The sequence below is a fragment of the Trichechus manatus genome, unplaced genomic scaffold (assembly GCF_000243295.1).
Source record: "Trichechus manatus latirostris isolate Lorelei unplaced genomic scaffold, TriManLat1.0 scaffold00003, whole genome shotgun sequence".
Lineage (NCBI taxonomy): Eukaryota > Metazoa > Chordata > Mammalia > Sirenia > Trichechidae > Trichechus > Trichechus manatus.
Genome location: NW_004443939.1, coordinates 22,945,781 through 22,970,216, shown reverse-complemented (window position 1 = coordinate 22,970,216; position 24,436 = coordinate 22,945,781). Strand labels below are relative to the sequence as shown.

The window sequence follows — 24,436 nt, the reverse complement described above, 5'->3', positions numbered from 1 at the left end:
AGATTGTTACATTTTGTGTGTGAACTTTTTCATGGGTTTTTACAATAGAGGTCTCATACAATATTTGTCCTTTTGTGATTGACTTATTTCACTCAGTGTCAATTTTCAGATTTTTAATATTATTCCTATCTCTCTTGGGCTGACAAGTCTTGACTGCATTCTGGTGCCTTTTCACCCACCTACTTTAATTGCCTCAGTTTCCCATAGTTGGAGATATGCGTAGGTCCAGAGAAGGAGGACTGTCAATACTTCCTCTGGTGGTAAGCGCAGTAGTGTAACATTTGTGTGTGTAGTTAATCGTCTCAGGGGCTATTCTTGTAATACAGTAACATGGTTATGATTCACTGTGAGGAGTCCCTGGGTGGTGGAAACAGTTAACACACTTGGCTGCTAATCGAAGGTTGGAGGTTCAAGTCCACTCAGAAGTGCCACAGAAGAAAGGCCTGGCCTTTCCTGGTTTTTGATTTTTTTTTTTTTTTTTTTTTGGCCAAGCCTCGTTGCAATAGTGCACCTGTGGATTTCCTACTTCAAAAATCAGCCATCGAAAACCCTATGGAACACAGCTCTCCTCTGAAACACATGAATCGCCATGAGCTGGAATTGACTTGAAAAGCAACTGATTTTATATACCTGGCACTGTTTTAGGTGCTTAGGTTTAGTGTGAGATTATGGAGCCTGACACCTTTGAGCTGGAATCCTGGCTCCATCCTAATCTGCTCATTAGTGACTCTGGGCAAGTCACAGAACCCTTTAAGCCTCAGTTTTCTCATTTGTGAAATGGTGATGATAACTCTTAATTCATTGGTCTATGGGGTAATGAAACCTGTAAGATAATATATATAAAGAAAAGAGCTTGGTACAGAGTAGGTGCTTAATAATCTTACCATTATCATAATCACCATTTTTATTAATGTGCTTATTATCATTATTAGAATTCTTATTTTGATATTGAGAGGTGGGAAAAAAGTTACAGGAGAGAATTTATCCACATTTTTTATTGTAACTGATTTTAAAAATATTTTTTTCTAAAATGGTGTAATAAATTCAGATCATCTAGTTGGTTCACTGATTTGACTTTGAATGACCCTCTCTGACCTCTAAAAATCATTACCGTGTTCAAAGAACAAAAGTTTATTGCCAGCAAAAACCATCAAAAGAATGTAGTACAGGCTTCAAAAGGCCATTCTAAAAGCAATAATGGCAGTTCTATTAAAATAAGTGTGCAGGCTCCCGACGTGTTTTTTAGTTAAAGGATATAACATTTGGCTGTGTATATTTCTTACAAAAGTCAGTCATATTTATTTAGTCAATCTTGTATGTGTTTTTTTTTTTTAACTGTGGTTATGTTCTTAGAATGATAAACTATCAAAGATTGAATGGCATCTTTCTTCTGATTGTTTTACTCTCAGCTTGCCTGTGTTTGTAAACCTGAATGCTCTTTTATCATATAATTTTCATTTAAGGACTTGAATAATATGTATATTGGACTCTGATACAAGGTTACAAATATACCTTAAAGCACAAATTTAGTCTAAGGCTATAGTTTTAGTTGTTGAGTTGTTTTCTTGTTTATTATTGTGAGTAAGATTATTAATAATTTGTTGGGTTCACATAAGATTTTACTATCAATAAAGAGAAAATAGTTTTTTAATTAACCTGTGTGTACCATAATAAAACTATTTCTCATAACGTTTCATACTAGAATAACAGATAAGTGATTTTAAAAGCTTTGAGGTTCCACAGTGCTGTATATAAAGGCTAATGAACACTTTACGTTAATATTCTTCATAGGTGCATTATTGCCATGGGGCTTGACAAAAAAACATCTTCATCAAAAACTAGGAAAGAAAATGCTGAGAAAAGAGAGGAATTGAAGGGTAAGGAGAAGCTGAGGAAGGATAAAGAGTACATGATACCAAGAAGGAACACGATCGAGGGGAACAAAATCTCGGCCTCAGCCATTTTTTCAGCTCAAGAAGAAGAAACGGGGGTCAGAGAAGTGAGAACTGCTATGGAAGAAATGGAAAGTAAAGGAAAACCAGGACAAAACGTTTGGGAAGATGACCAGGAAAATACATTCAAATATGGTAATCAATAACACAGATTTCTTTCGTTGTTGCTGCTGCTGTTTTATTTTAAAAATGTGATTACCAAAATTTGCAAAAATATCTACTAACTGTTGTTACTCGATTATGGTCTTAGGCAACTCTGTCACATGTAAGGAATCTCTAACCTCCTTCCTCACTGTTTTGCAGAGTCCTCAGTCTTCTACTGCAGAGGGAGGCCTGACTCAGAGGCACTGAGGGTGCTTGTGTTGGGGGTGGAGGGGAGAGAAAAGCAGGAGGATTAAGAGGCTCTGTGTTTGGCTCCTAACCAAAAGGTTGGCAGTTTGAATCCACCAGCTGCTCCTTGGAAACCCTACGGGGCAATTCCACTCTGTCCTATATATAGGGTTGCTATGTTGAAATCAACTCGACGCCAACTTTTTTTTTTTTTTTTAAATTGGCTTCTGCACAGATCATTTTGACCAAATGGAATTTTAGTTATTTTTTTAGTTTTCGAAAGAATTTGCTTTGCAGAAATTGATGAATTGCTTTCGCATAATACAGGAAAAACCTAAGATTAAATGATGATCGAGTATACCATAACTAAAAACAGTTGACATAGGTTTGGAATCCTGGAACCTACCTCTCTGCCTTCCTTGCTTTCCTGTTTATCCATCTATCTATCTATCTATCTATCTATCTATCTACCTACCTGTCTGTCTATCTATCATCTGTCTATCCATCCATTCTTGTATGTATTCACATAGTCATTCACACACACACACACACACACACACACACACAAACACACACACAGAAAACCTTCTTTAATAGTAGTGATAGCAACAATAATAAAAGTGCCAGTCACTGAGTGCATTGGCAGGCACTTACTACACACTGTCTCATTTTATCCTCACCATCCCATGTGACAGGCATTAGTACAACCTCCATTTGACAGGTTGGGAAACTGAGGCTCAAAAAGCCTAAGTTGTTCAATGTCATAGAAAACAAGTAGAGAGCTAGGATTCATATCTAGGTTTGTCTAATTCCAAAGCCCAAACTTTCAACACTCTACAACATCGTTTTCTGTATAAGCCATCCAGGATGCTACATAGTAGTGTGTCAGGAGGATGTGACTGAGTGTCCCCATAATACCCAGGAGGGAAAGCCTGGATTACAGAAGTAGTAGCCATGAGCTGGAGGGACCTGCAGAAGGGCTGGCATCAAGTAAGAGGCAGATTCCTGGTACCTTCTCTTTACCTTGTTTTTTTGTTGCCCACCCATTGCTGTTGAGTCGATTCCCACTCAGAGCGACCCTATAGGACAGAGTAGAACTGCCCCATAGGGTTTCCAAGGCTGTAAATCTTTATGGAAGAAGACTGCCACATCTTTCCCCCGTGGAGTGGCTGGTGGGTTCGAACTGCTGACCTTTCAGTTAGCAGCTGAACACTTAATCACTGTGCCACCAGAGCTCTTTTTTGTTGTTCACAAGTTTCAGAAATTCAAGAGAATAATTACAGAGATATTAAGCGCTGGACTTTGTTTATTACTAAAATGATGTGACTATTCTAAAAAAGGTTTCACTTGTAACACTTTACCCAGTTCACCTCTCTCCATGATCCCTTCTAATCTTTATTCTTATCTTGGCCTAAGAATTTTAAAATACCTATAGCAACAGCAATAGCAGAGAGATTAACAAATGGGTTGTGTTTGTGTATTTTAACTTTCAAGACATGGAGGTTTATTAAAGCTGGTCAATGGAGGCTCTTCATTTTCTTCATTTTTTTTTTTCTTAAACCAACATGGGTAGTGCTGTGAGTGTCATATTGTGTATCTATAATACAGCTTTTCCCCCAGATCTCTATTCTGTTTTGGCTAGTTAATGGACTTTAAATGCCCAACTCCATTAAAAAATGAAAAAGAAACAGCAGCAGCAAAGCTTCAGCTCTCTGCACAACAGCCACTGATGCTAAGGGCAACAAGAAGCTTGAGTCGAGGTCAGTGAGGGAGGGTTGTGGCTCGATTGATGTTGACCTGGCATTGACTTACTTTCTCATTAGTGGCGATGGTAAACAACAAGCTAATTAAGTTCCCTGGAAGAAGGAAACTGGGGTGGAGGAAACAGAAACAATTATGAAAAGGAATCCAGAAAGCATGCCACTATTCATATTGAAAATATGAGATGACACAAAGGTGGTGTGTTTTGAGCTAATATGCTAACGGACTAACAGGTTAATATTTAGGTGGAATAATGGTGGTGGGTAAAACAAAGTCAGGACAGTCCTAAATTTCATATTTTGAGAGAAAACACAGATGTTCTTGCAACATAGGATGCAGGGACTATTCTTGTGGTTCACTATGTTTCTTCAATTTTCTGCTTTGCTTCTAAATGTAACTATAATTGTATCCTGATTATGGACACTTGTACTTCTCTGATTTTAATCAGGTGCCTCCATTAAAGAGTATTGCTGTCAATAGAGCAAATATTATGAGCATTTTCTCCTATTCCATCAGCAACTCCTTCCACCTCTCAACCACAGTCACTATTTACTACTAAGCCCTGGTATTTTTATGTGTCTACTGTTTCTGGCACTGTTCTAAGCATTTCCAGGGATTATTGCTTTTAAAACTCAACCACAGCTTTGTGAGTCAGGTACTACCCATGTTACAGATGAAGAAACTGAAGCTTAAAGACGTTAAGCAAATTGTCAAGATCACACAGCTATAAAGTGTTTTAACTGGGACTTGGGCACATGACTGCTGAACCCTAAGCCCTCATACTATACCACCATGTACTACTATTGACAGAATTGCACAAATTCACTCATGCTTTGTATGACCCCCTGCTTATTTTGTGAACAGTATCAAATATCTGTAAAGTGGTATATGTGTGTGTCTCTGTGTGTATTCTGCAGCTAACATCCACGCCTACTTTTGTGAAACCTTTCATGATTCCCTAAAACGATTTTTCAATCCTCCCTTGATTCCATCCCACTTATTTGGCACTGCCTCATATAATTAATCATGTGTCCTGTATAAAAATGCATAGCAACAGAGTCTAGTGGTGTTTGGAACTAACATTGCTGAACCTAAACCCATTGCTGTCAAGTCTATACTGACTCACAGTGACCCTATAGTACAGAATTGAACTGTCCCATGGGGTTTCCAAGGAGCAGCTGGTGGATTCAAACTGCCAACCTCTTGGTTAGCAGCCAAGCTCTTAACCACTGTGCCACCAGGGCTCCATGTATAAAAACTACTATAATATGAATACATTATCTCTTGTATACCTACATCTTATTTCCTCAACAATTGGAAACTCCTTGATTGCAGGGGTTGTGTTACTGTAATATCTTTTATTTTGCAATTTTATCTTCTTCCATATAGAAGTTTCTAAATAAGATTTATTGTTGGACAGCCAAGTGGGCCAAATAAGGAACTATCCTATAACCTGGCCTGCAATACTTGGGTCAAAATATTCCTATATTTACTGTGTCCTGTTTGTGTCATGGAATATAAACTGAATTCTTCACCTTGCTTATTTTACAATTTTGTCTTACTGGTATTATTTCACATTTCTTGCTCCCCATACTAACTCTTCCATGAAAACATTCTTGTGATGACTTCTCTTTGTTTGCTTTCTTCCTTATGGTTTTCGATTTTACTTTTCCTTTTACATCTTCCTCATGCATTCTCTGCTTTAAAGCGCTTTCTCCAGATGTTCAGGGTATGAATTTCTAAATTAAGTTTCTTTCATTGTAACAGGGCGGACAGCTCTCAAGTAATTACCCGAGAGGTCCCCACCACTGGAAAAGAAGCCAGAATATCTAATAACTAAAACACCCAAAATAGGAAAACCTTTATTTTCCCTGTAATTTTTATTTTAAAGATAAGTGTTTATGTGCTTAATTGGTTCTGCATGAGATCCTTTTGCTCTCTATACTTGGCATGTTGTCACTTCAAGATTTTTCATCTTTGGTGGAAAGAAAAAGGGGAACAATTAAATATGAAAGGTGAAAAATTATAACCACAAGGGACAGCTGGAGTTTATCTGATGTGACAATTTCCTTTTTCTGCCACAGATTTGTTGCAAGTCTATAGGGAATGCAGTGAATTAATGACTGTGACAGTAATATTCAGTTTTCTAAGAATTTTTATCCTTGGAATACAATTATTTCATTATTGTAGGAATGAATAATGTATGTGATTTTAGTTCTGGTCTAGGTATAGAATCTTTCATAATGCCTTTTCTTGATGTCCACTTGGTTCTCAAAGAATGTGCTATTCAGTGTACTTCTCAGGCCCTTGGACTTGATTAATTGAATTTTTCACTTCACTGTTCATTAACTTGATATCCAAATATTTTGAACATTCTTCATATGAAATATGACCACACTGGGTCTCCAAATTAACTTTCATTATTATAATCCTGTTCTCTTCATTTTTAATTTATTTCTAATTTATTGTTTTCTCTCAAGTTCTTCTCGTCCATTTTTGTCATTGTAGATGATTATGTCCATTTATAAATGAACTTTTATTAGGTTTCAGCCTTGTCATTTGAAGCTTCATTTCTTTTGTGCTTTTGTATATGTAACTGATTGCAATCTTTGATCATTTGCTGCTAGTTTTCCATGTTCACTAATTTGCGTGAAAAATAAGTGAAGAAAGGCCCAGAGAAGAGAGGCTAATGGAGTCAAAGTTCTCATTAAAATGAAATGGGTTAGGTATTAGGAATTCTATTTTCATTCTCATACTGGAGATTTTCTTTTATCAGAATATGAAGAAGATTTTGAAGTAGATGAGGAGAAACAAGATGAGAAAGCTAATGAAGAAGGACAGGCTGATGATCAAATGAATGGAATGACAAAGTCATCCTCAGATGATGAAAAAGATAATTTAGACCCTGAAAAGGAGAGTAAAACCTCATCACAGAAGGCACCAGATGCAGATGACAATGTGAAAGATGAAAGCGATGGATGCTCCTACAGTGAATTGGAAGAGGAAAAACAAGGCACGTTGTTTAGCTTCTCATATGACATAGTCTGTTTAGTGGGTGTGCTTACTGCTTTTCACTATATTTAATGGGATAATCCATTGTTGAAGGGAATGTTTAGGGCAGGGTTCCCTAACCAGAGAGTGCTGATCAATCAGCCTTCCACAGGTATCCTAGTACTGAAATCACTTGTTATTCCCTTTTGTCTTTCTCTGGTTTCCTGGGACTTTTCAACAGGGCGTCAGTAGAGCTTGTAATGATACTCCATTTACTTAAAAAGGTGCCATGTTGTTTTATCCGAAATGTTTATTTTCATCATTTTTTTGGCTTTGGAAAAATGAAAAGTATATCCTAATCAGTTAGAAGTTGGAGATCTCTGTCTTAAGTTAATTTTTTTTTTTTTCAGTTACCTTGAACACAGCAAGCTGCCGTGTTAGTTACATGGAAAGATTATTTCTCTTAACAAAGGTGTCTTCCTCACAATTTTCAAGTCTAAAATGGCACTGAATATTCACAGAAAAAAGCAAAGCTTTATAGGGAGAAAGAAACCCTCATCATCTGAGACATACCTTGAATTTTTAAGACGTTAATTTACTAAATTCTGTCCAGTGAAAGGAGGAAACCATTTCCTGCTCTGTCCCATCAGAGAGTTTGGCCAAATAGTTCTTAATTAAACAAGCATCTCTCCTGGTGCATCCTGGGCATTTATCAGTAATGAAAATAGATGCTTCTTATATTTATGTATGTGTATGTCTTTGCAGTTTGTTTCTGACTAGATTATGAGGTCATACGGGAGCGGATTATTCAATAAGCAAGGTAAGCAGATCAAAGATTTGATGAAGCCCGTGTGAAATTGTTCACTACAGATTAGTTGGAGACACATGCTTACCTTGCTTACTGGGTCATTTGCCCCTGTCAAGGATTGTAAGTTTAAAAAAAGGTTTGATTCTATAAGAAGGTGCTCTGGGATTGGGGGAGAGACAGGTGCCAGCCATACCTAAAAGCAGAATCTTTTTTTTTTTCCTTTTGGATTTTTTTTTAAATTGTACTTTAGATGAAGGTTTACAGAACAAGTAGTTTCTCATTAAACAGTCAGTACACATATTGTTTTATGACATTGGTTAACAACCCCACGACATGTCAACACTTTCCCTTCTTGACCTTCCCTATTATCAGCTTTCCTGTCCCCTCCTGCCTTCTAATCCTTGTCCCTGGGCTGTTATACCCCATTAGTCTCATTTTGTTTTATGGGCCTGTCTAATCTGTGGCTGAAGGGTGAACCTCAGGAGTGACTTCATTACTGAGCTAAAAGGGTGTCCGGGGGCCATACTCTCAGGGTTTCTCCAGTCTCTGTCAGGCCAGTAAGTCTGGTCTTTTTCTGTGAGTTAGAATTTTGTTCTACATTTTTCTCCAGCTCTGTCCATGACCCTCTGTTGTGATCCCTGTCAGAGCAGTCAGTGGTGGTAGCCGGGCACCATCTGGTTGTACTGGACTCAGTTTGATGAAGGCCGTGGTAGTTGTGGTCCATTAGTCCTTTGGACTAATCTCTCCCTTGTGTCTTATTTTCTTCATTCTCCCTTGCTCCCAAAGGAGTGAGACCAGTGGAGTATCTTAGATGGCTGCTTACAGGCTTTTAAGACCCCACAAGCTACTCGCGAAGGTAGAATGTAGAACATTTTCTTTATAAACTGTATTATGCCAATTGAGCTAGATGGTCCCCGAGACCATGGTCCCCACAGCCCTCTGCCCAGCAATTCAGTCCCTCAGGGAGTTTGGATGAGTCTAGGGAGTTTCCATGACCTTTCCTTGTACAAGTTGTGCTGTTTTCCCCAGTATTGTGTACTGTCTTGCCCTTCACCAAAGTTATCACTAATCTATTGTCTATTTAGTATTTCTCCCCAATCCCTCCCATCCCTCGTAACCATCAAAGATTATTTATTTTTGTGTGTAAACCTTTTAATGAGTTTTTACAGTAGTGGTCTCATACAATATTTGCCCTTTTGTGATTGACTTATTTCTCTCAGCATAATATCCTCCAGTTTCATCCGTGTTATGAGGTGCTTCACAGGTTCATCATTGTTCTTTATCATTGCATAATACTCCATTGTGTGAACATACCATAGTTTGTTTATCCATTCGTCTGTTGATGGACATCTAGGTTGTTTACATCTTTTTGCTACTGTGAACAATGCTGCAGTAAACATGGATGTGCATATGTCTATTCATGTGACGGCTCTTCTTTCTCTAGGATATAGTCCTAGGAGTGGGATTGCTGGATCATAGGGTATTTCTATTTCTAGCTTTCTAAGGAAGCACCATATCGTTTTCCAAAATGGTTGTATCATTTTGCATTCCCACTGGCACTGCATTAGAGTTCCCCACAGCCTCTCTAACATTTGTTATTTCCAGTTTTATTGATTCATACCAGTAATGCCAGGGTGAGATGGTATCTCACTGTGGTTTTGATTTGCATTTCTCTAATGGCTAGTGATCACAAGCATTTCCTCATGTGTCTTTTGGCCACTTGAATGTCTTCTTTGGTGAAGTGTCTGTTCATTTCCTTTACCTTTTTTTTAAAATTGGGTTATTTGTCTTTTTGTTGTAGAAGTGTTGGATTTTCTTGTAGATTTTAGAGATTAGACCTTTGTCTGACTTGTACTGTCCAAAATTTTTTCCCAGTCTGTAGGTTCTCTTTTTACTCTTTTGGTGAAGTCTTTTGATGAGCATAAGTATTTAATTTTCAGAATATCCCAGCTATCTAGCTTATCTTCTGGTGTTTGTATATCAGTTATTGTTTGTATCCTGCTAATGCTGTATATTAGGGCCTCTAGTGTTGATCCAATTTTTGTTCTATGAACTTTGTAGTTTTTGGATTTATACTTAGGTCTTTGATCCATTTCACATTAGTTTTTGTATATGGTGTGAGATATGGGTCCTGTTTCATTTTTTTGCCGATGGATATCCAGTTTTGCCAGCACCGTTTATTAAAGACTGTCTGTTCCCCATTTGATGGACTTCAGGCCCTTGTGGAAGATCAGGTGACCGTAGGTGGATGGATTTACATCTGCGTTCTCAATTCTGTTCCATTGGTCAATGTGTCTGTCATTGTACCAGTACCAGGCTGTTTTGACTACAGTAGCTGTATAGTAGGTTCTGAGGTCAGGTGGTGCGAGTCCTCCTACTTTATTCTTCTTGTTCAGTAGTGCTTTACTTATCCAGGTCCTCTTCCCTTTCTAAGTAAAGTTATGATTAGTTTTTCCATCTCTTTAAAGAATGTTGTTGGTATCTGGATCGGGATTGCATTGTATTTGTAAATTGCTTTGGGTAGGATTGTCATTTTCACAATGTTGAGTCTGCCTATCCGTGAGCATGGTATGTTTTTCCGTTTATGTAGATCCCTTTGAGTTTCTTGCAGTAGTGTTTTGTAGTTTTCTTTGTATAGGTCTTTTACATCCTTGGTTAGATTTAATCCTAAGTAGTTTTTTTTTTTAGGGACTATTATAAATGATACTGTTTTCCTGATTTCCTTTTCATCATTGTCTTTATTGGTGTATAGGAATCCAACTGATTTTTGTAGGTTTATCTTGTATCTTGCTATCTGCTGAATCTTATTCTATTAGTTCCAGTTGTTTTCTGATGGAGTCTTTAGGGTTTTCTATGTATAGTATCATATCATCCACAAGTAGGGACAGTTTAACTTCTTCGTTACCAATTTGGATGCCTTCTATTTCTTTTTCTTGCCTTATTGCTCTAGCTAGGACTTCCAGCACAAAGATAAATAGGAGTTGTGATAAAGGACATCCTTGTCTTGTTCCTGTTCTCAAGGGAAATGTTTTCAGCCTCTCTCCATTAAGAATGATGTTGGCCGTTGATTTTGTATAGTTTCCCTTTATTATGTTGAGAAATTCCCTTTCTATACCTATTTTATTGAGAGTTTTTATCAGGAATGGGTGTTAGACTTTGTTGAATGCCTTTTCTGTGTCAATTGAGAGGATCAAGTGATTATTTTCTTTCCTTTTATTTATGTGGTGGATTATGTTGATTGATTTTCTAATGTTGATCCACCCTTGCATACCTGGTATGAATCCTGCTTGTTTATGGTGTATTATTTTTTTTTATATGATGCTGAATTCTGTTGGATAGAATTTTGTTGAGAATTTTTGCATCTATATTCATGAAAGATATGCGTCTGTAATTTTCTTTTTCTGTGGTGTCTTTGTCTGGTTTTGGTATCAGGATTATGCTGGCTTCATAAAATGAATTTGGAAGTGTTGCTTCCTTTTCTATGTTCTGAAATAGTTTGAGTAGTACTGGTATAAACTCTTCTCTGAATGTTTGATAGAATTCTCCAGTGAAGCTATCTGGGCCAGGGCTTTTTTTGGGGGGGAGTTTTTTTTATTACCTTTTCAATCTCTTCTATTGTTATGGGTCTGTTCAAATTTTCAATATCGTTTTGTGTTAGTTTGGGTAGGTAATGTGCTTCTAGAAATTTATCTATTTCCTCTAGGTTTTCAAATTTGTTGGAGTATAATTTTTCATAATACTCTGTTATGATCCTTTTTATTTCCTTTGAGTCTGTTGTAATGTCCTCCATTTCATTTCTTATTTGGGTTATTTGCATCCTCTCCTGTCTTTCTTTTGTCAGTTTGTCCAGTGGTTTGTTGATTTTGTTGATCCTTTCTAAGAACCAACTTTTGTTTTTATTGATTTTTTCTATTGTTTTTCTATTCTCTATTTCATTAATTTCTGCTCTGATCTTTATTATTTCCTTTCTTCTGGTGGCTGTGGGCTCTTCTTTTTCTACTCTTCTCTTTCTATTTGTTCGAGTTGTGTAGTCAATGTTTTGATTTTATCCCTTCTTTTTTGATGTGTGCATCTGTTGCTATAAATTGTCCTCTGAGGACTGCCTTTGCTGTGTCCCAAATGTTTTAGTATGATGTGTTTTCATTCTAGGAATTTTTTGATTCCATCTCTGATTTCTTCTATTACCCAGTGGTTTGTAAGCAGGGTATTATTCAGTTTCCATGTAGTTGATTTTCTTTCTTTGCTCTTCCCGTTATTAATTTCTACCTTGATGGCATTGTGGTCAGAGAGGATACTTTGTATTATCTCAGTGTTTTGGATTTTGTTGAGGGCTGCTCTGTGGCCTAAGATGTGGTCTATTCTGGAGAAGGTTCCATGTGCATTGGAAAAGAATGTGTACTTTGAAGCTGTTGGGTGGAGTGTTTTACCTATGTCTATGAGGTCAAGTTGGCTGATTGTGCCCTTTAGGTCTTCTGTATCTTTGTTGAGTTTTTTCCTAGACGTTCTGTCCTTTACCGAGAGTGGTGTGTTGAAATCTACTATTATTGAGGAACTGTCAATTTCTCTTTTCAGTGCTGTTAGAGTTTGTTTTCTGTATTTTGGAGCCCTGTTATTGGATGTATAGATGTTTATTACAGTTGTCTTCATGATGGATCATCCCTTTAATCACTATATAGTATTCTTCTTTGTCTTTTATGGTGGGTTTTGTTTAAAAGTCTATTTTATCTGAAATTAGTATTGCCACTCCTGCTCTTTTTTGGTAGCTGTTTGCTTGATATATTTTTTTCCATCCTTTGATTTTTAATAAATTTATGTCTTTGTTTCTAAGGTGTGTCTCTTGCAGACAGCATATTGATAGATCCTGTTTTTTTAATCCATTCTGTCACTCTCCATCTCTTTATGGGTGCACTTAGGCCATTTACATTCAGTGTAATTATTGATAGGTGCGAGTTTATTGCTGTGATTTTGTGACACTTTTTTTTGTGGTGCTGAGGATTTCTTTGTTCCTCTTACTCTCCTGTGCTGAATTACTTTTGTTTGTGGATTTTTTTTCATTTCTTTTGTTTTTGTAGATTTTGTTTTTACTGAGACTTTATGTTTTTCTTCTTCATTTTGATGAGGAGGTTTGTTAACTTTCTTTGTGGTTACCTTGAAATTTACCCTTATCTTCCTAGGTTCAGCCAGTCTGTTATTACTTGGTATCACCTTGCTTTCCTCTCCATTAGAAGATTCTATAGATCACCATTTATTCTCTCTTTTATTGATCTGAAGTTGTTGTCATTTACAGATTAACCTCTCTTGTTCCCTGTTGTAATTCTTTTGCTTTTGGATAGTTCTTGAGAGTTCATTTCCTAAGTTGATATCTGGCTGGTACGATCCTGTGTCCTAGATTCAGTCCTAGATCTTGTGTCCTGATGTTGTTTGTTCTCAGACTGAAGGGCTCCCTTTAATAATTCTTATAAGTTTGGTTTGGTTTTCACATACTCTGTTAATTTCTGTTTATCTGGAAGTGTCCTAATTTCACCATCATATTTGAATGAGAGTTTTGCAGGATATATTATTCTTGGCTAGAAATTTTTTCTTTCAAGATTTTATATCTGTCATACCATTGCCTTCTTTTCTGCATGGTTTCTGCCAAATAATCTGAGCTTAGTCTTATTGTTTTTCCTGTGTATGCCACTTTTTGTTTTTCTCGAGCTGCTCTCAGGATTCTTTGTTTGTCTTTGGTTTCAGTGAGTGTGATTATGATATGCCTTGGTGATTTTCTTTTGAGGTCTATCCTATATGGGGTTCATTGAGCTTCTTGGATGGTCAGCTTTTCATCTTTCATGATATTGGGGAAGTTTTCTGTCAACAGTTCTTCAATGATCCTCTCTGTGTTTTGTATTCTCTGCCCCTGTTCTGGAACTCTGATCACTTGCAGATTTTTGCTTTTGATAGTATCCCACATAATTCTCAGGATTTCTTCATTTTTCTTTGGTCTTTTTCCTGATTTTTCCTTAGATAGAGTTGTATCCAAGTGTTTGTCTGCAATTTTGCTGATCCTGTCTTTCATCATTTCAAACCTGTTCCTCAGCCCCTCTGTGACACTGTCCATTTATGAAATTTTGCTGTTTATCTTTTGAATTTCTAATTGCTGCTTTTGTACGACTTCTAGCTGTGAATTTATTTTGGTACTTTGTTCCTGTATTACTTTCTTGAATTCTTACATTTTTTTTGTCTGTATTTTCCATGAATTTGTCTGCCTTTTCCATGAATTTGTTTATTTTTTCCTCATTTTTGGCTGCTTTTTGCTTGAACTCTTAGATAGCTCTGAATATTAGAGATTTGAATTCCCTATCAGGTAGTGCTAGTGCCTTTTCTTCTACTGGAACGTCATCTGGTATTTTATTTTGGATGCCTACTGGAACCATCTTATCCTGTTTTTGTATATGTTTTGATATTGTCTGCTGTCTTTGTGACATTCAGTACTTGTTTTCCTCATTTATTGATTGTAGATTTGTTTGTTTCATCCTGCTTTTTTTGTTTTTGGTTATGTCTGAGCAGGCAGGCTGTGCATACTTTGTTGGTTGCTTATCTGTGGACATGATACTTTTCACCTCCTTGTCCAATAGGCAGGATCAGTCACTCATTTATGGTGCAGAACGGCAGGTACAGCTGAAGGGGATTTGCTGGGATGGGTTGTTTTTGACATGTGCTAGGCCCAACAGGGTGGGCCAGGATTCAGTGCAGGACAGGTTCTGGTAGGCCATGCCTGTGCTGTTTGGGGGTGTGATGTTCAGCACATGGTGCAGGTATGCAAGAAGGAGGGGCGAGATTGTGATGTGTTGAGCTAAATGGGCATGGGAAAGAGGAGAGAGAGGAGAGAGAAACGGGAGCCAAAAATAAACAAACAAAAAAGAATGTTAAGTTAGTTTGCCATTGGCGTGGAGAGATGAGAGACAGAGAAATGGAGAAAAACAAAAAGAAAAAAAGAAGAAGGGTAAAATAAATAAATAAATAAAAATTAGAAAAAAAAGAAAAGCAAAGCCCCCAGGGATCCCGCCAGTGTGGCTGCAAAGACTAGAAAAGTGGCTCCCAAGTCACAAAATACAGCCCGACTAAAAGGGGTTGAGGTGTCACACAGTGCCAGGTATTCAGGAGACAGGATGAGAAGGTAAGTATGGAGAGACAAGAAACTGAGAAATGAAGAAAGACAAAAGGGGAAAAAGAGAGAGAAAAAACGAATAAAAAAAAAAACACAAAAAAAACCCCAAAATATAACAAACAAACAAAGAAACAAAGCAAAAGAAAAAAGAAATGCCCCCAGGGATCCCACTGCAAGCCTGTGCAGACTAAGGAAGTAGCTCCTAAGTCACGCAGTACAATCTGGCTAGAAGGGGCTCCCAAGCCGAGAAAAGAAGAAGAAAACAAACAAATCAAAGCAGAACAAATCAAAACAAACAAACAAAGCCTTAGGGATCCCACCAGCATGGTGGGGCAGGCTGGGAAGCAGTTCCACAGTCGAGTGGCATTTCACAGCCTTTCAGGAAGAAGCAAAGATGGCACATGGAGCCCTGTATTTGATAGAAAGGAGGGGAAGGTGGTGAAAGGTATGGAAGGAACCAAAGGAAGAGGAAAAAAGCAATACCAGCAACAAACAAACGGCACTCAAGGAGCGGGTCAGTGTGGGTGGGTAGAATGCAAGCGGCAAAGGGCTGAAGCTAGTGCCTCCCAACCAAGAGACTGGCTGCAGGAAACAGAGGAGGCCAAGTGGGGATGAAAAATGGTGAGGGGTGGGAAAGCATATATCGCTAGTTACTGGTTGTTCTGTCTCCTGCTGGGAGCTCTGTGAAGCTGGTTTCCCGTACTCTCTGTTGGCTGATCTCCGACAGGAGCCCAAGATGTAGAATCCATGCTGCGTTAGCTGATAGGGGACCTCTGCATGTATCTCTCCTCACTCTCTGTTCTCTGTAGGTTTCTTATTCCATTTGTTGCTTGGCTGAGTTCTTTATCTCTTCATTTGATGCTTAGGCTTTCAGGACTGATGTTTGTCGCTGTTTGACTTAGTTTTTCGGGTCTTTGCTGTGAGGGACGGTGTGGTGCTTCTGTCTATAGCTCCATGTTGGCCGGAAGACTGAGGAATCTTTAATGTGGTAAAAAAAAATGTGAAATTGTTGCCTACAGATGATCTGGTAAGCAGAGTAAGTACCATGCTTACCTTGCCTATTAGATAATCTGCCCCTGAGTTCACATATGATGACTTTTTGAGTTATTGTCTATTTTCCTCATTTTTTTCACCTCTCAATTTTTTTCTGTATAAAATCAAGAAAATGTGAATTCGATAAATTTATAAAGATAATATAAAATAAGAGTAAATTAAGTAATCACAATGGAAAATATTTGCTTTATAGTTTTACTCTCCTTAATAAAAAATTCAAGTAAACCTATTCTAAAATTTCGTGTCCATATGTACAAAGCAATAAAATAAAGAGCAGAAACTGTTTAGGGTAGCAGAGGAGACAATTTTACAAAAAACCAGAGATCGGACCATGGCTATACTTGAACTCAAAATTTAATCCTGGGCTTCCTGACAACCAAGGTAAAGAGTGAAAAATTAGAATGACGTTAATTATCAATAAATTTGAAAACATTTTTGTTATAGTTGAAAGAGCTACTAAAAGTTAATGTTCAGGCATAGAAATATTTTTAAAGTCTTAAAACAGGCCTTCTGTATAATTTGTCTCAATACCTACATTTTGTTTCTCCAACTAGACATGTATAATATATAAACTCCTTTCTCAATTTGAATGTGAATATTGGATTTATGTTTATATTCCTATATGACAGAGAAAGTTAAAAAAGTTTATGGAAACGTGATGTCAGCTGAGTCAATAATTTTAAAGAAAATGTAAAAGTGACTTGAACCTGGAAACAATTGAAACTGTGTTTGCATATAAATATAACTGGTTCAAAACCCAAAGGACTCTTAATTTTTTATTTCTTCAGTAATGGGGAGCTATTGCATTACTGATTTCATAAAAAATTCAGTACACTTTTTGGATATCTCCTGTTTGGGGATTATTTTTGTGCTGCATAATCACCTTGCTTTCTTGGGTTAAATGGATTTTTTTTTCTAAGACAGACTAATTTGTTTTATGTTCAAACAGAGAAGGATGTAGGCAGTACTTGGATCTTCCTTGGAGGGAAAGCTTTAATCATTTAGACCTGTAATTATTGAATAACTGACAGCGATAGGTAAGCTTTAACATTGAAAACCGCTTACATATAACTAGTTGTAATCCTAAATTTTGTAAAGACATCATACAACTGAAAATGCAATATGTCACATGGTAGGCACTGTTTATTATGATTCTATTAGGTACTAAGTATTTTACATGAATTATCTCATTTACCTCAAACAACCTTAAAAAGCAGGTACTTATTAATGTCCATGTCATAAATAAGTAAATTTGGAAATTGTGAGATTAAATAACTATAGCTAGTAAGTCATACACCTAGTAAGTGGTGGAGTTAGGATGCAAATGTTACCCAACTTCAGAGCCTGTGTTTTGGAGAAATGATATAAACTTTAATTTTAGAAAATACCCACATATAAACTAAAGCAAACCTCCTTCATAAAATAGTTTTGTTCCCTTAAGAATATATACTTTAGAGGCATTTATCTTGAACTATTCTCCTTATCCTATTCTCTAGCCTCTGTTTTCTGTTTTATTTTGGTTTTTTAAGTTTGTTTTTCAACAGAGGATATAAAAATGAATTTTTCCTAATTTTATCCAAATATACCTTTCTCTTCCCTGGACAATTCCTCCCTAAGGAACAATCTGTTGATTATTACCACCAAGAATACAATGTATTTATGTCAGCAGCATGTTATCAAATTACATTTACGCTACATAATTATTATTGGGATCTTTATTAAAAAAAAAAAACTCTATAGAGATAGCTACATGTGCATAGATAGAAAATATACAGTGTTTTGAACGGATATATAATGGAAGCCATCAGCACATATAAAGTCTAATTCACAAATATTAGGAAATTTAAGGGCCACAAATTAAATTGGCCAAGTGTTTTATTTTGTTGTTTCAGTAATGATGTTACTGACGTATCCTTTTAAAGGGCTCTTTTCCATCCTTGGTACTTACGTTAACACATTGCTTTTATTCTGCAACAAAATCTCATTGCTTATTGTTGTTTCTTGCCTACACCTCCAAGCTCTCTTATTTTTCATTCCTTTTTTTTGATACCCTGCTCTTATGTTTTTAAAAAACATGCCTTTTTAGCAGGTGGAGTATCAGTATTAGAGATTTCATCCAGCAAACAAGTAGCATGTATTAAAAATGATAACGACACAATAGATTCCTTGGAACGTTCTGTTGAAAAGCCAGACAGCATTTCATCTTCAAAAGTGTAAGAGGCATATTGTGACCACTGAATCCCAGACACCAGTACATCCTTTTTATTGACATGATTAAGAATCTCGCTGTTAGTGTTTGGATGTGTTTCATTTGAACCTGCCTGTACCTATTCCCAGAGGGCAAACAATTGCCCAGGCTGTCATTCTTGTGACAAGTCTGCCCCATTTAAACTGCCAGCTAACAATTACGTTGCCCTACCTTGATAAATACACTTGTGAGTGTACAGCTTGTGAGTGGTACAGTGCCATGGACGGAAAACTGACTAAGAGAGCACTCTGGTTTAGGAATGATGTTGAGACTTCCTATCGTTTAAAAAGAGTGACAGCTTCCTTTTCTCTGCATTTGTGTTGACAACCCAAGGCACTAATTCACCAATTGAAAATATATTGTCATAGATGATGTTATAAGGTTGAGGGGAAAAGCATCTTGTTGCTGAGAATATACTTTCATACTTCTATGGACAGTTTAGATGGCAGTGCCTGTGAGTAAGAGATAAAGACCAAGCAGCTCCTTATGAGACAGAGAGCTAGAGATAGAGAGGAAATCTATCTCCAGAATATGAACAAAAGAAAGCAAAACTTGAAGCAATCTTTTTTCCGGTAAGAAGGACAATGATTCCCTTTGTGCTATTTTTCAATCTGATAGAAGAAGTAGGCCGTATAGATGTTTAAAATCCCAGAGTCACAAAAATATTCTGTTTACTTGACTGACTGACTTCGAGAATCTCACTCTTCATTTCTTGGCCTGATTATGAGCTGTGAAGAGAAGCATATGAGTGGAGGCTTCTCCTTCTGTTTTGAAATTATATGTGCTATGAAACCACATTCTGCTGGCTACAGTGTAACACGTCTGCTCCTTGGACCAGGAGCTAATGCCTATAGTTTCATAAGAGAGGATTATAGGAATACTGTAGGTGACATTCTGGTCAAAGTCTGAATGTGTGATTTTTTTTTTATGGTCAAACTTTTATTTTTCTTAATGGTAAGAATTCCTCAAGCTACAGTCCACTTTTCGATTGCTGAGGTAGGAACTCAGAGCTTTCAGGTGTATGTATGCTTAAATGCAGCACCATCCTTCATTTACATAAAATACCTTTATATGAGATACTTCTCTACTGTTTTAAATCTGTCTTGTATATAGCAGAGGCACTAACTAGACACTCAATAAAATCTTGTAGAATGAATGGTCAACATCACAACATGATAATGTGATTTGATTCTCAATATTTTAACTATTCATTTTAATACTTAGAAAATATAATTAAAAGTAAATATTGAGGAAATTTTAAGCTTGCTTTGTTTTCTTTTCCTTCTGGAATGTCTGTATTTACCTGTAGATATTTATCCAAACAAACTAATGCATATATTTATTCACAATGATGAATTGAGACATTTTTCTTCATTATAATCATTGTAAGTATGAAGACATATGCTCTCTTTTAACACAAATAACTAGTTACTGTTCATAGCTTAAATTTAATGAATTATATTTCTATTTATATTCAGCATATATTCTTACAATATTTATTGAGTACAAAGCACTTGTCCAATCAGGTATTATTATTCATGAACATATTGACCCAACCACAGGATCTAATATGAACTAAAAACAGAATTTCACGAACTCATGAGTATAAGCAATACAAAGCTAGTAACACAAGTAATAGTAGGATGTATAAATTCATGCATTATGGCTAACTTCAAGAAAATAGGAGCAGAATTTACTCAGAATTTGCTGTGGACTCTTGGACCAAGGAATGAGAGAGACATGATTAGTATTAGAGTTCAGAAGAATGTTGAGTCCATTTGGTTGGGATACATGGTATGTCATTGGGGTGAACTAAAATTTTAACTAAATTTACACATTTGAGTTTGTGCAGTTAAACTGAGGTGGCTGTATGAGTATGAGCTTCAGGCTAGTAAAAACAAAGTAGCTAAAATCAGGATGCTAACTGAAGGAAATGGTGAATTTAAACCATAGTAAAACCATGCTCCATGCAAGTGGGTGAGAAAATGATTGGAAACGAAGGTCAGGATCTGTAATTGCTTTAAAATAGACAATATGACTACTGATTTCAATAAGAGCTTGGCACCGTTAGGAGTTGTTGTGCTCATGAAAAGAGAGGCAGTATCCATCTAGAGTGTGTAATATAGAACATAGTCTTTGTGGAAGCAAAGACCTGGCTTGCCTTTTTCTCCATTGCATCTTCAACATCTAGAATATTGTCTGACACATAGAAAGTGTTCAATATACATTTAATGATGAGTGAATCTTTGTAGGGATAGGAAGGTGGAAGACAACTTAGAACCTCAGCTGTGGGATAGGAGAGCAGCGTTCATCATGAATTTGCTGAACCAGTGTTGACTGGAAGTGAATGTGGTTGGCTCTTGGTCAGGTGTATATTAAGTTGGAGTAACAGATTTTTTGAGATGCTATCATTATTATTCAAACCTTTCTATTGCTTCCCAGACCACATGACTAAAAGCAAAAGTTGACTAGGCAAGCAGTATAAACAGTGGGGATTACTGCCTCATAGGTTGTGAAAAATATATGTCGCTTTTGTCACTGCTCACACCAAACCCAACCAAACCCATTGCCATCAAGTCAATTCCAACTCATAGCAACCCTATAGGACAGAGTAGAACTGCCCCATAGAGTTTCCAAGGAACACCTGGTAGATTCAAACTGCTGACCTTTTGGTTAGCAGCCATAGCACTTAACCACTACACCATCAGGATTTCTGACTGCTCACACAGTATTTAGTAAATACTATCAGGTAACTAGGAGCCCTGATGGTACCATGGTTAAGCACTCAGCAGCTAACCCAAGGGTTGGTGGTTCGAACCCACAGAGCATCTGTGCAGGAGAAAGACCTGGCGATTTGCCCCCATAAAGATTATAGCCTAGAAAACCCTATGGGCAGTTCTACTCTGTCGCATGGGGTCGCTATGAGTCACAGATCAACTCAGTGGCACTCAACAACAACATTAAGTAACTGAATGATATATATTTTTTCATACACATAGTATCATGACCAGTATTGCAAATATTCCAAGGAAGTTTTTGATTGCAAACATTTTTTGCTTTGTATTCATATTGTGTGTTTTCAATGGACTCTGCAGGCTCTAGAGTGATAGACAAAATGAAGAATGACCACTGGATATTGAAATGGAGGACAGCCTATGAATTCCACAAGTTCTGATTTTTGAGGGGGAGCTATTTTCCATTTATCATTCTTGGGTGGTAACAGTGGAAAATTAGCTAAGAGAAGTAGTGGTGGTTCAATGACAGTGGGTGTATTCTGTTTGAAGACCTTCAGTGGGTAGATGGGTGTCTTGGTTTTACTAGCGTGTCATGATAAAAGAAGTATTTTACAAAACTTGCAACTTTATAGTTAATGGACATTGAGTTTTGTTTAACCTTTCTGGACCTCACTTTTTGGATCTAGAAAAAGAAGATAATAACTATCTCATAGGATTAAATGAGATGTTTATGAAATGTTTAACTCATTATTTGGTATATAGTACGTGCATAATCATGATCAGGTTTTATCTTTTTCCCCTCTAAATGGTAGCTGTAATTACTATTCTTAACAGAGTGTGCAGAAGAGTTGGAGGACTCATAAGAAAGGAATTTAGTAAAATATAGTACAAGTACGATGTCATAGAGGGAAAAAGACTGATTTGAGTAGGCTAATTTTTTTTCTTACATGATTTCTACAATGATGTAGGGAGAGCAGGTAAAATTACCCGCATTTTACAGCCAAAGAAACAGAAGCTTAAAGAAGTTAAGTGTTGTTGTTAGTTGCCGTCCAGTCATCTAACTTGTGGCGACCCATGTGTGCAGAGTAGAACTGCTCCCTGGAGTTTTCAAGGTTATGACCTTTCATAAGCCGATTGCCAGGCCTGTCTTCTGAGATGCCTCTAGGTGAGTCTGAACCACCTACCTTTTGGTTAGTGGTCCAGCATTTAACCATTTGCGCCACCCAGGGACTCAAGCAGTGTAACCAAAGACAGAGCTAATAAGTAGCTGAGTCATGATTTGAACACCTAGATTTGTCTTATGTAAAAGCATATTATTTTCCCTCAATCTCATGTTGCTAGAAATAAGATTTTAATATTGGTGATGCAAAGATGGAATAGTTGTCAATGACACGAAAAGGGAAAACAATGAAGGATCTAAAGAAAGAGAAGTCAGAGATCCTGCTTAGGACGTGGAACCATGGCACCAAACTTGATGGCTTTGGCCAAGGCCTCAAGCAACCACTGCAGATCATTTCTTCGCCATAAAGACCAATAGCAGATCCTTTCAGTGCCAGGGCCAGGAGCAAACACAGGAAGGATGAAATACGGAGGGACAGATGTAATGGGCAGGGGTAGGAGTTTTTACCAACATGCTGCCAAGATAATTTTTTCCTTCCCAATGATAAAAAAATTTACATATGTTCCCTGAAAGTTTCTTTACGTAAGAGTTTTAAAATATATATATATATATATATATATAAACTTTCTTTATTTCTAAGAGAATAAATAAAATTAGCTTTGAAATTTCCATTCCATGAACCTAAAGCTGGAACTTTTTTTTTTTTTGGTAGGCAGCCATGCCCCATGTCTGTATGAAAATGAGAGCGTGAAAGGAAAGTGAAACTAAATTGTACACTGAGGTTAGAGAGAAATTTGTAAACTGAAATGAGTTTCTACAGGAGGCCAAGTATCCTCAGCACTTTGGGGCTATCCATTCTTCTAACCTTTCCTTTCTGAAGGAAACTGAAACAGTATGTTTCAGCCTTTTGGAATAAAACAATTAATACTGTTGTTAGGTGCGGTCGAGTTGGTTCTGACTCATAGCGACCCCGTGTACAACAGAATGAAACACTGCCTGTTCCTGCACCATCCTTACAATTGTTGCAATGCTTGAGCCCATTGTAGTGGCCACCGTGTCACTCCATTTTGTTGAAAGTCTTCCTCTCTTTCACTGACCCTCTACAAAAAGATAAAAATAAAATAATGGAAGCTACTAAAGAAAGATAGAGCCAAAAGTGGGAGTCATCATGTCAACATTCAGATGGTAGATAATAAATATTTTTGGAAGCTCAGGAACAAGTATAACATTGTGTCCTAGCTAATTGTTCAATTAATGAAAGGCATTGATTAAACCGACAACAAGAAGAGTTGTTTTTCTTTTTTAAAAAGGCAAATTTTTAAGACTTCAAAGGGAGGGAGAGATCATAGTCGCTAAAGTTTCTGAACTGGTACAAATAAGATGGAGAACAACTGTCCTTGCTCTACTGTGTTCCCTACAGAGAGACAGCATATCCAGATTTTCTAAAAAGGAGATAAAGAATGAGTGGCTAAAGTGTGTGATTCTTTTGAGAAATAACGGTCATCTTGCGCCTGTCAAGGTAGTTGGGAGATAAGAACAAATGGAATTGAACTCAAGGGGTTCTGTTGCCTTAAGGCTTTTTAGAGTTTGTTTTTGATTGCTGTGTAGCATCTTTCAAATCTTTCTGGAAACTCTGATATGTCTTTGAGACTCTACTTAAAAAGCTGAGACATGTCTTGGAGAGCCACTAGGGCCGGAGGGACCAAAAAAAGAGGATAAAGGGAAAGACAGGCATTTCTTCCCTTAAACTCTGTATCAGCTTTTACAGCCATCTGTGCAGCTGCCAAGCAGAAATAAAATAAAAAGAATAGTAAAAAGACAAAGTAGCACCCAGAGAAGGGAAAGCAACAAAGCTAGGCAGCATTTAAGTGTAGGATATTTCATTTGAAAATGTCTTCTATAAAAAGCAATTACGGATGTTGGTGATGGTTGCACACATGATGGATGTCACTGAATTGTACACGTGAAAGATGCTGAATTGGCAAACGTGTTATATGTATTTTTACAAAAGTAAAAAAAGCAATTATAAACAGACCTATTGATTAGAAAAGCAAGTTTGTATTTATCTGGCATGCAGTAGTATATGCGATGCCATCTATGCTGTGTGCCTTCCGTGAAGAGATTCAGTGTGTATGCTGCTTTCTTGGAGAATTTTTAAGTATTTGGGCAGTACGTCAACCATTTTTGGCTACTGTAAGTTTCCAGACTGCCTATCTGTAGCACACAGCAGTGTTCTGCCTAGAAGAAGCCCTTTTACTGATTTTGTATGTAAAGCTTCCCCACCTTCGCCA

General features: G+C 37.0%; 1 protein-coding gene across 1 annotated transcript in view; it reads left to right on the top strand.

Moving 5' to 3' along the window:
- ERICH3 (glutamate rich 3) overlaps positions 1-24,436 on the top strand; it is a 117,248-nt gene that overhangs the window by 65,876 nt on the left and 26,936 nt on the right. The window contains 2 exon segments of the mRNA XM_004369136.1: positions 1,792-2,087; positions 6,820-7,056. Coding sequence (XP_004369193.1) covers positions 1,792-2,087; positions 6,820-7,056 — 533 coding nt within the window.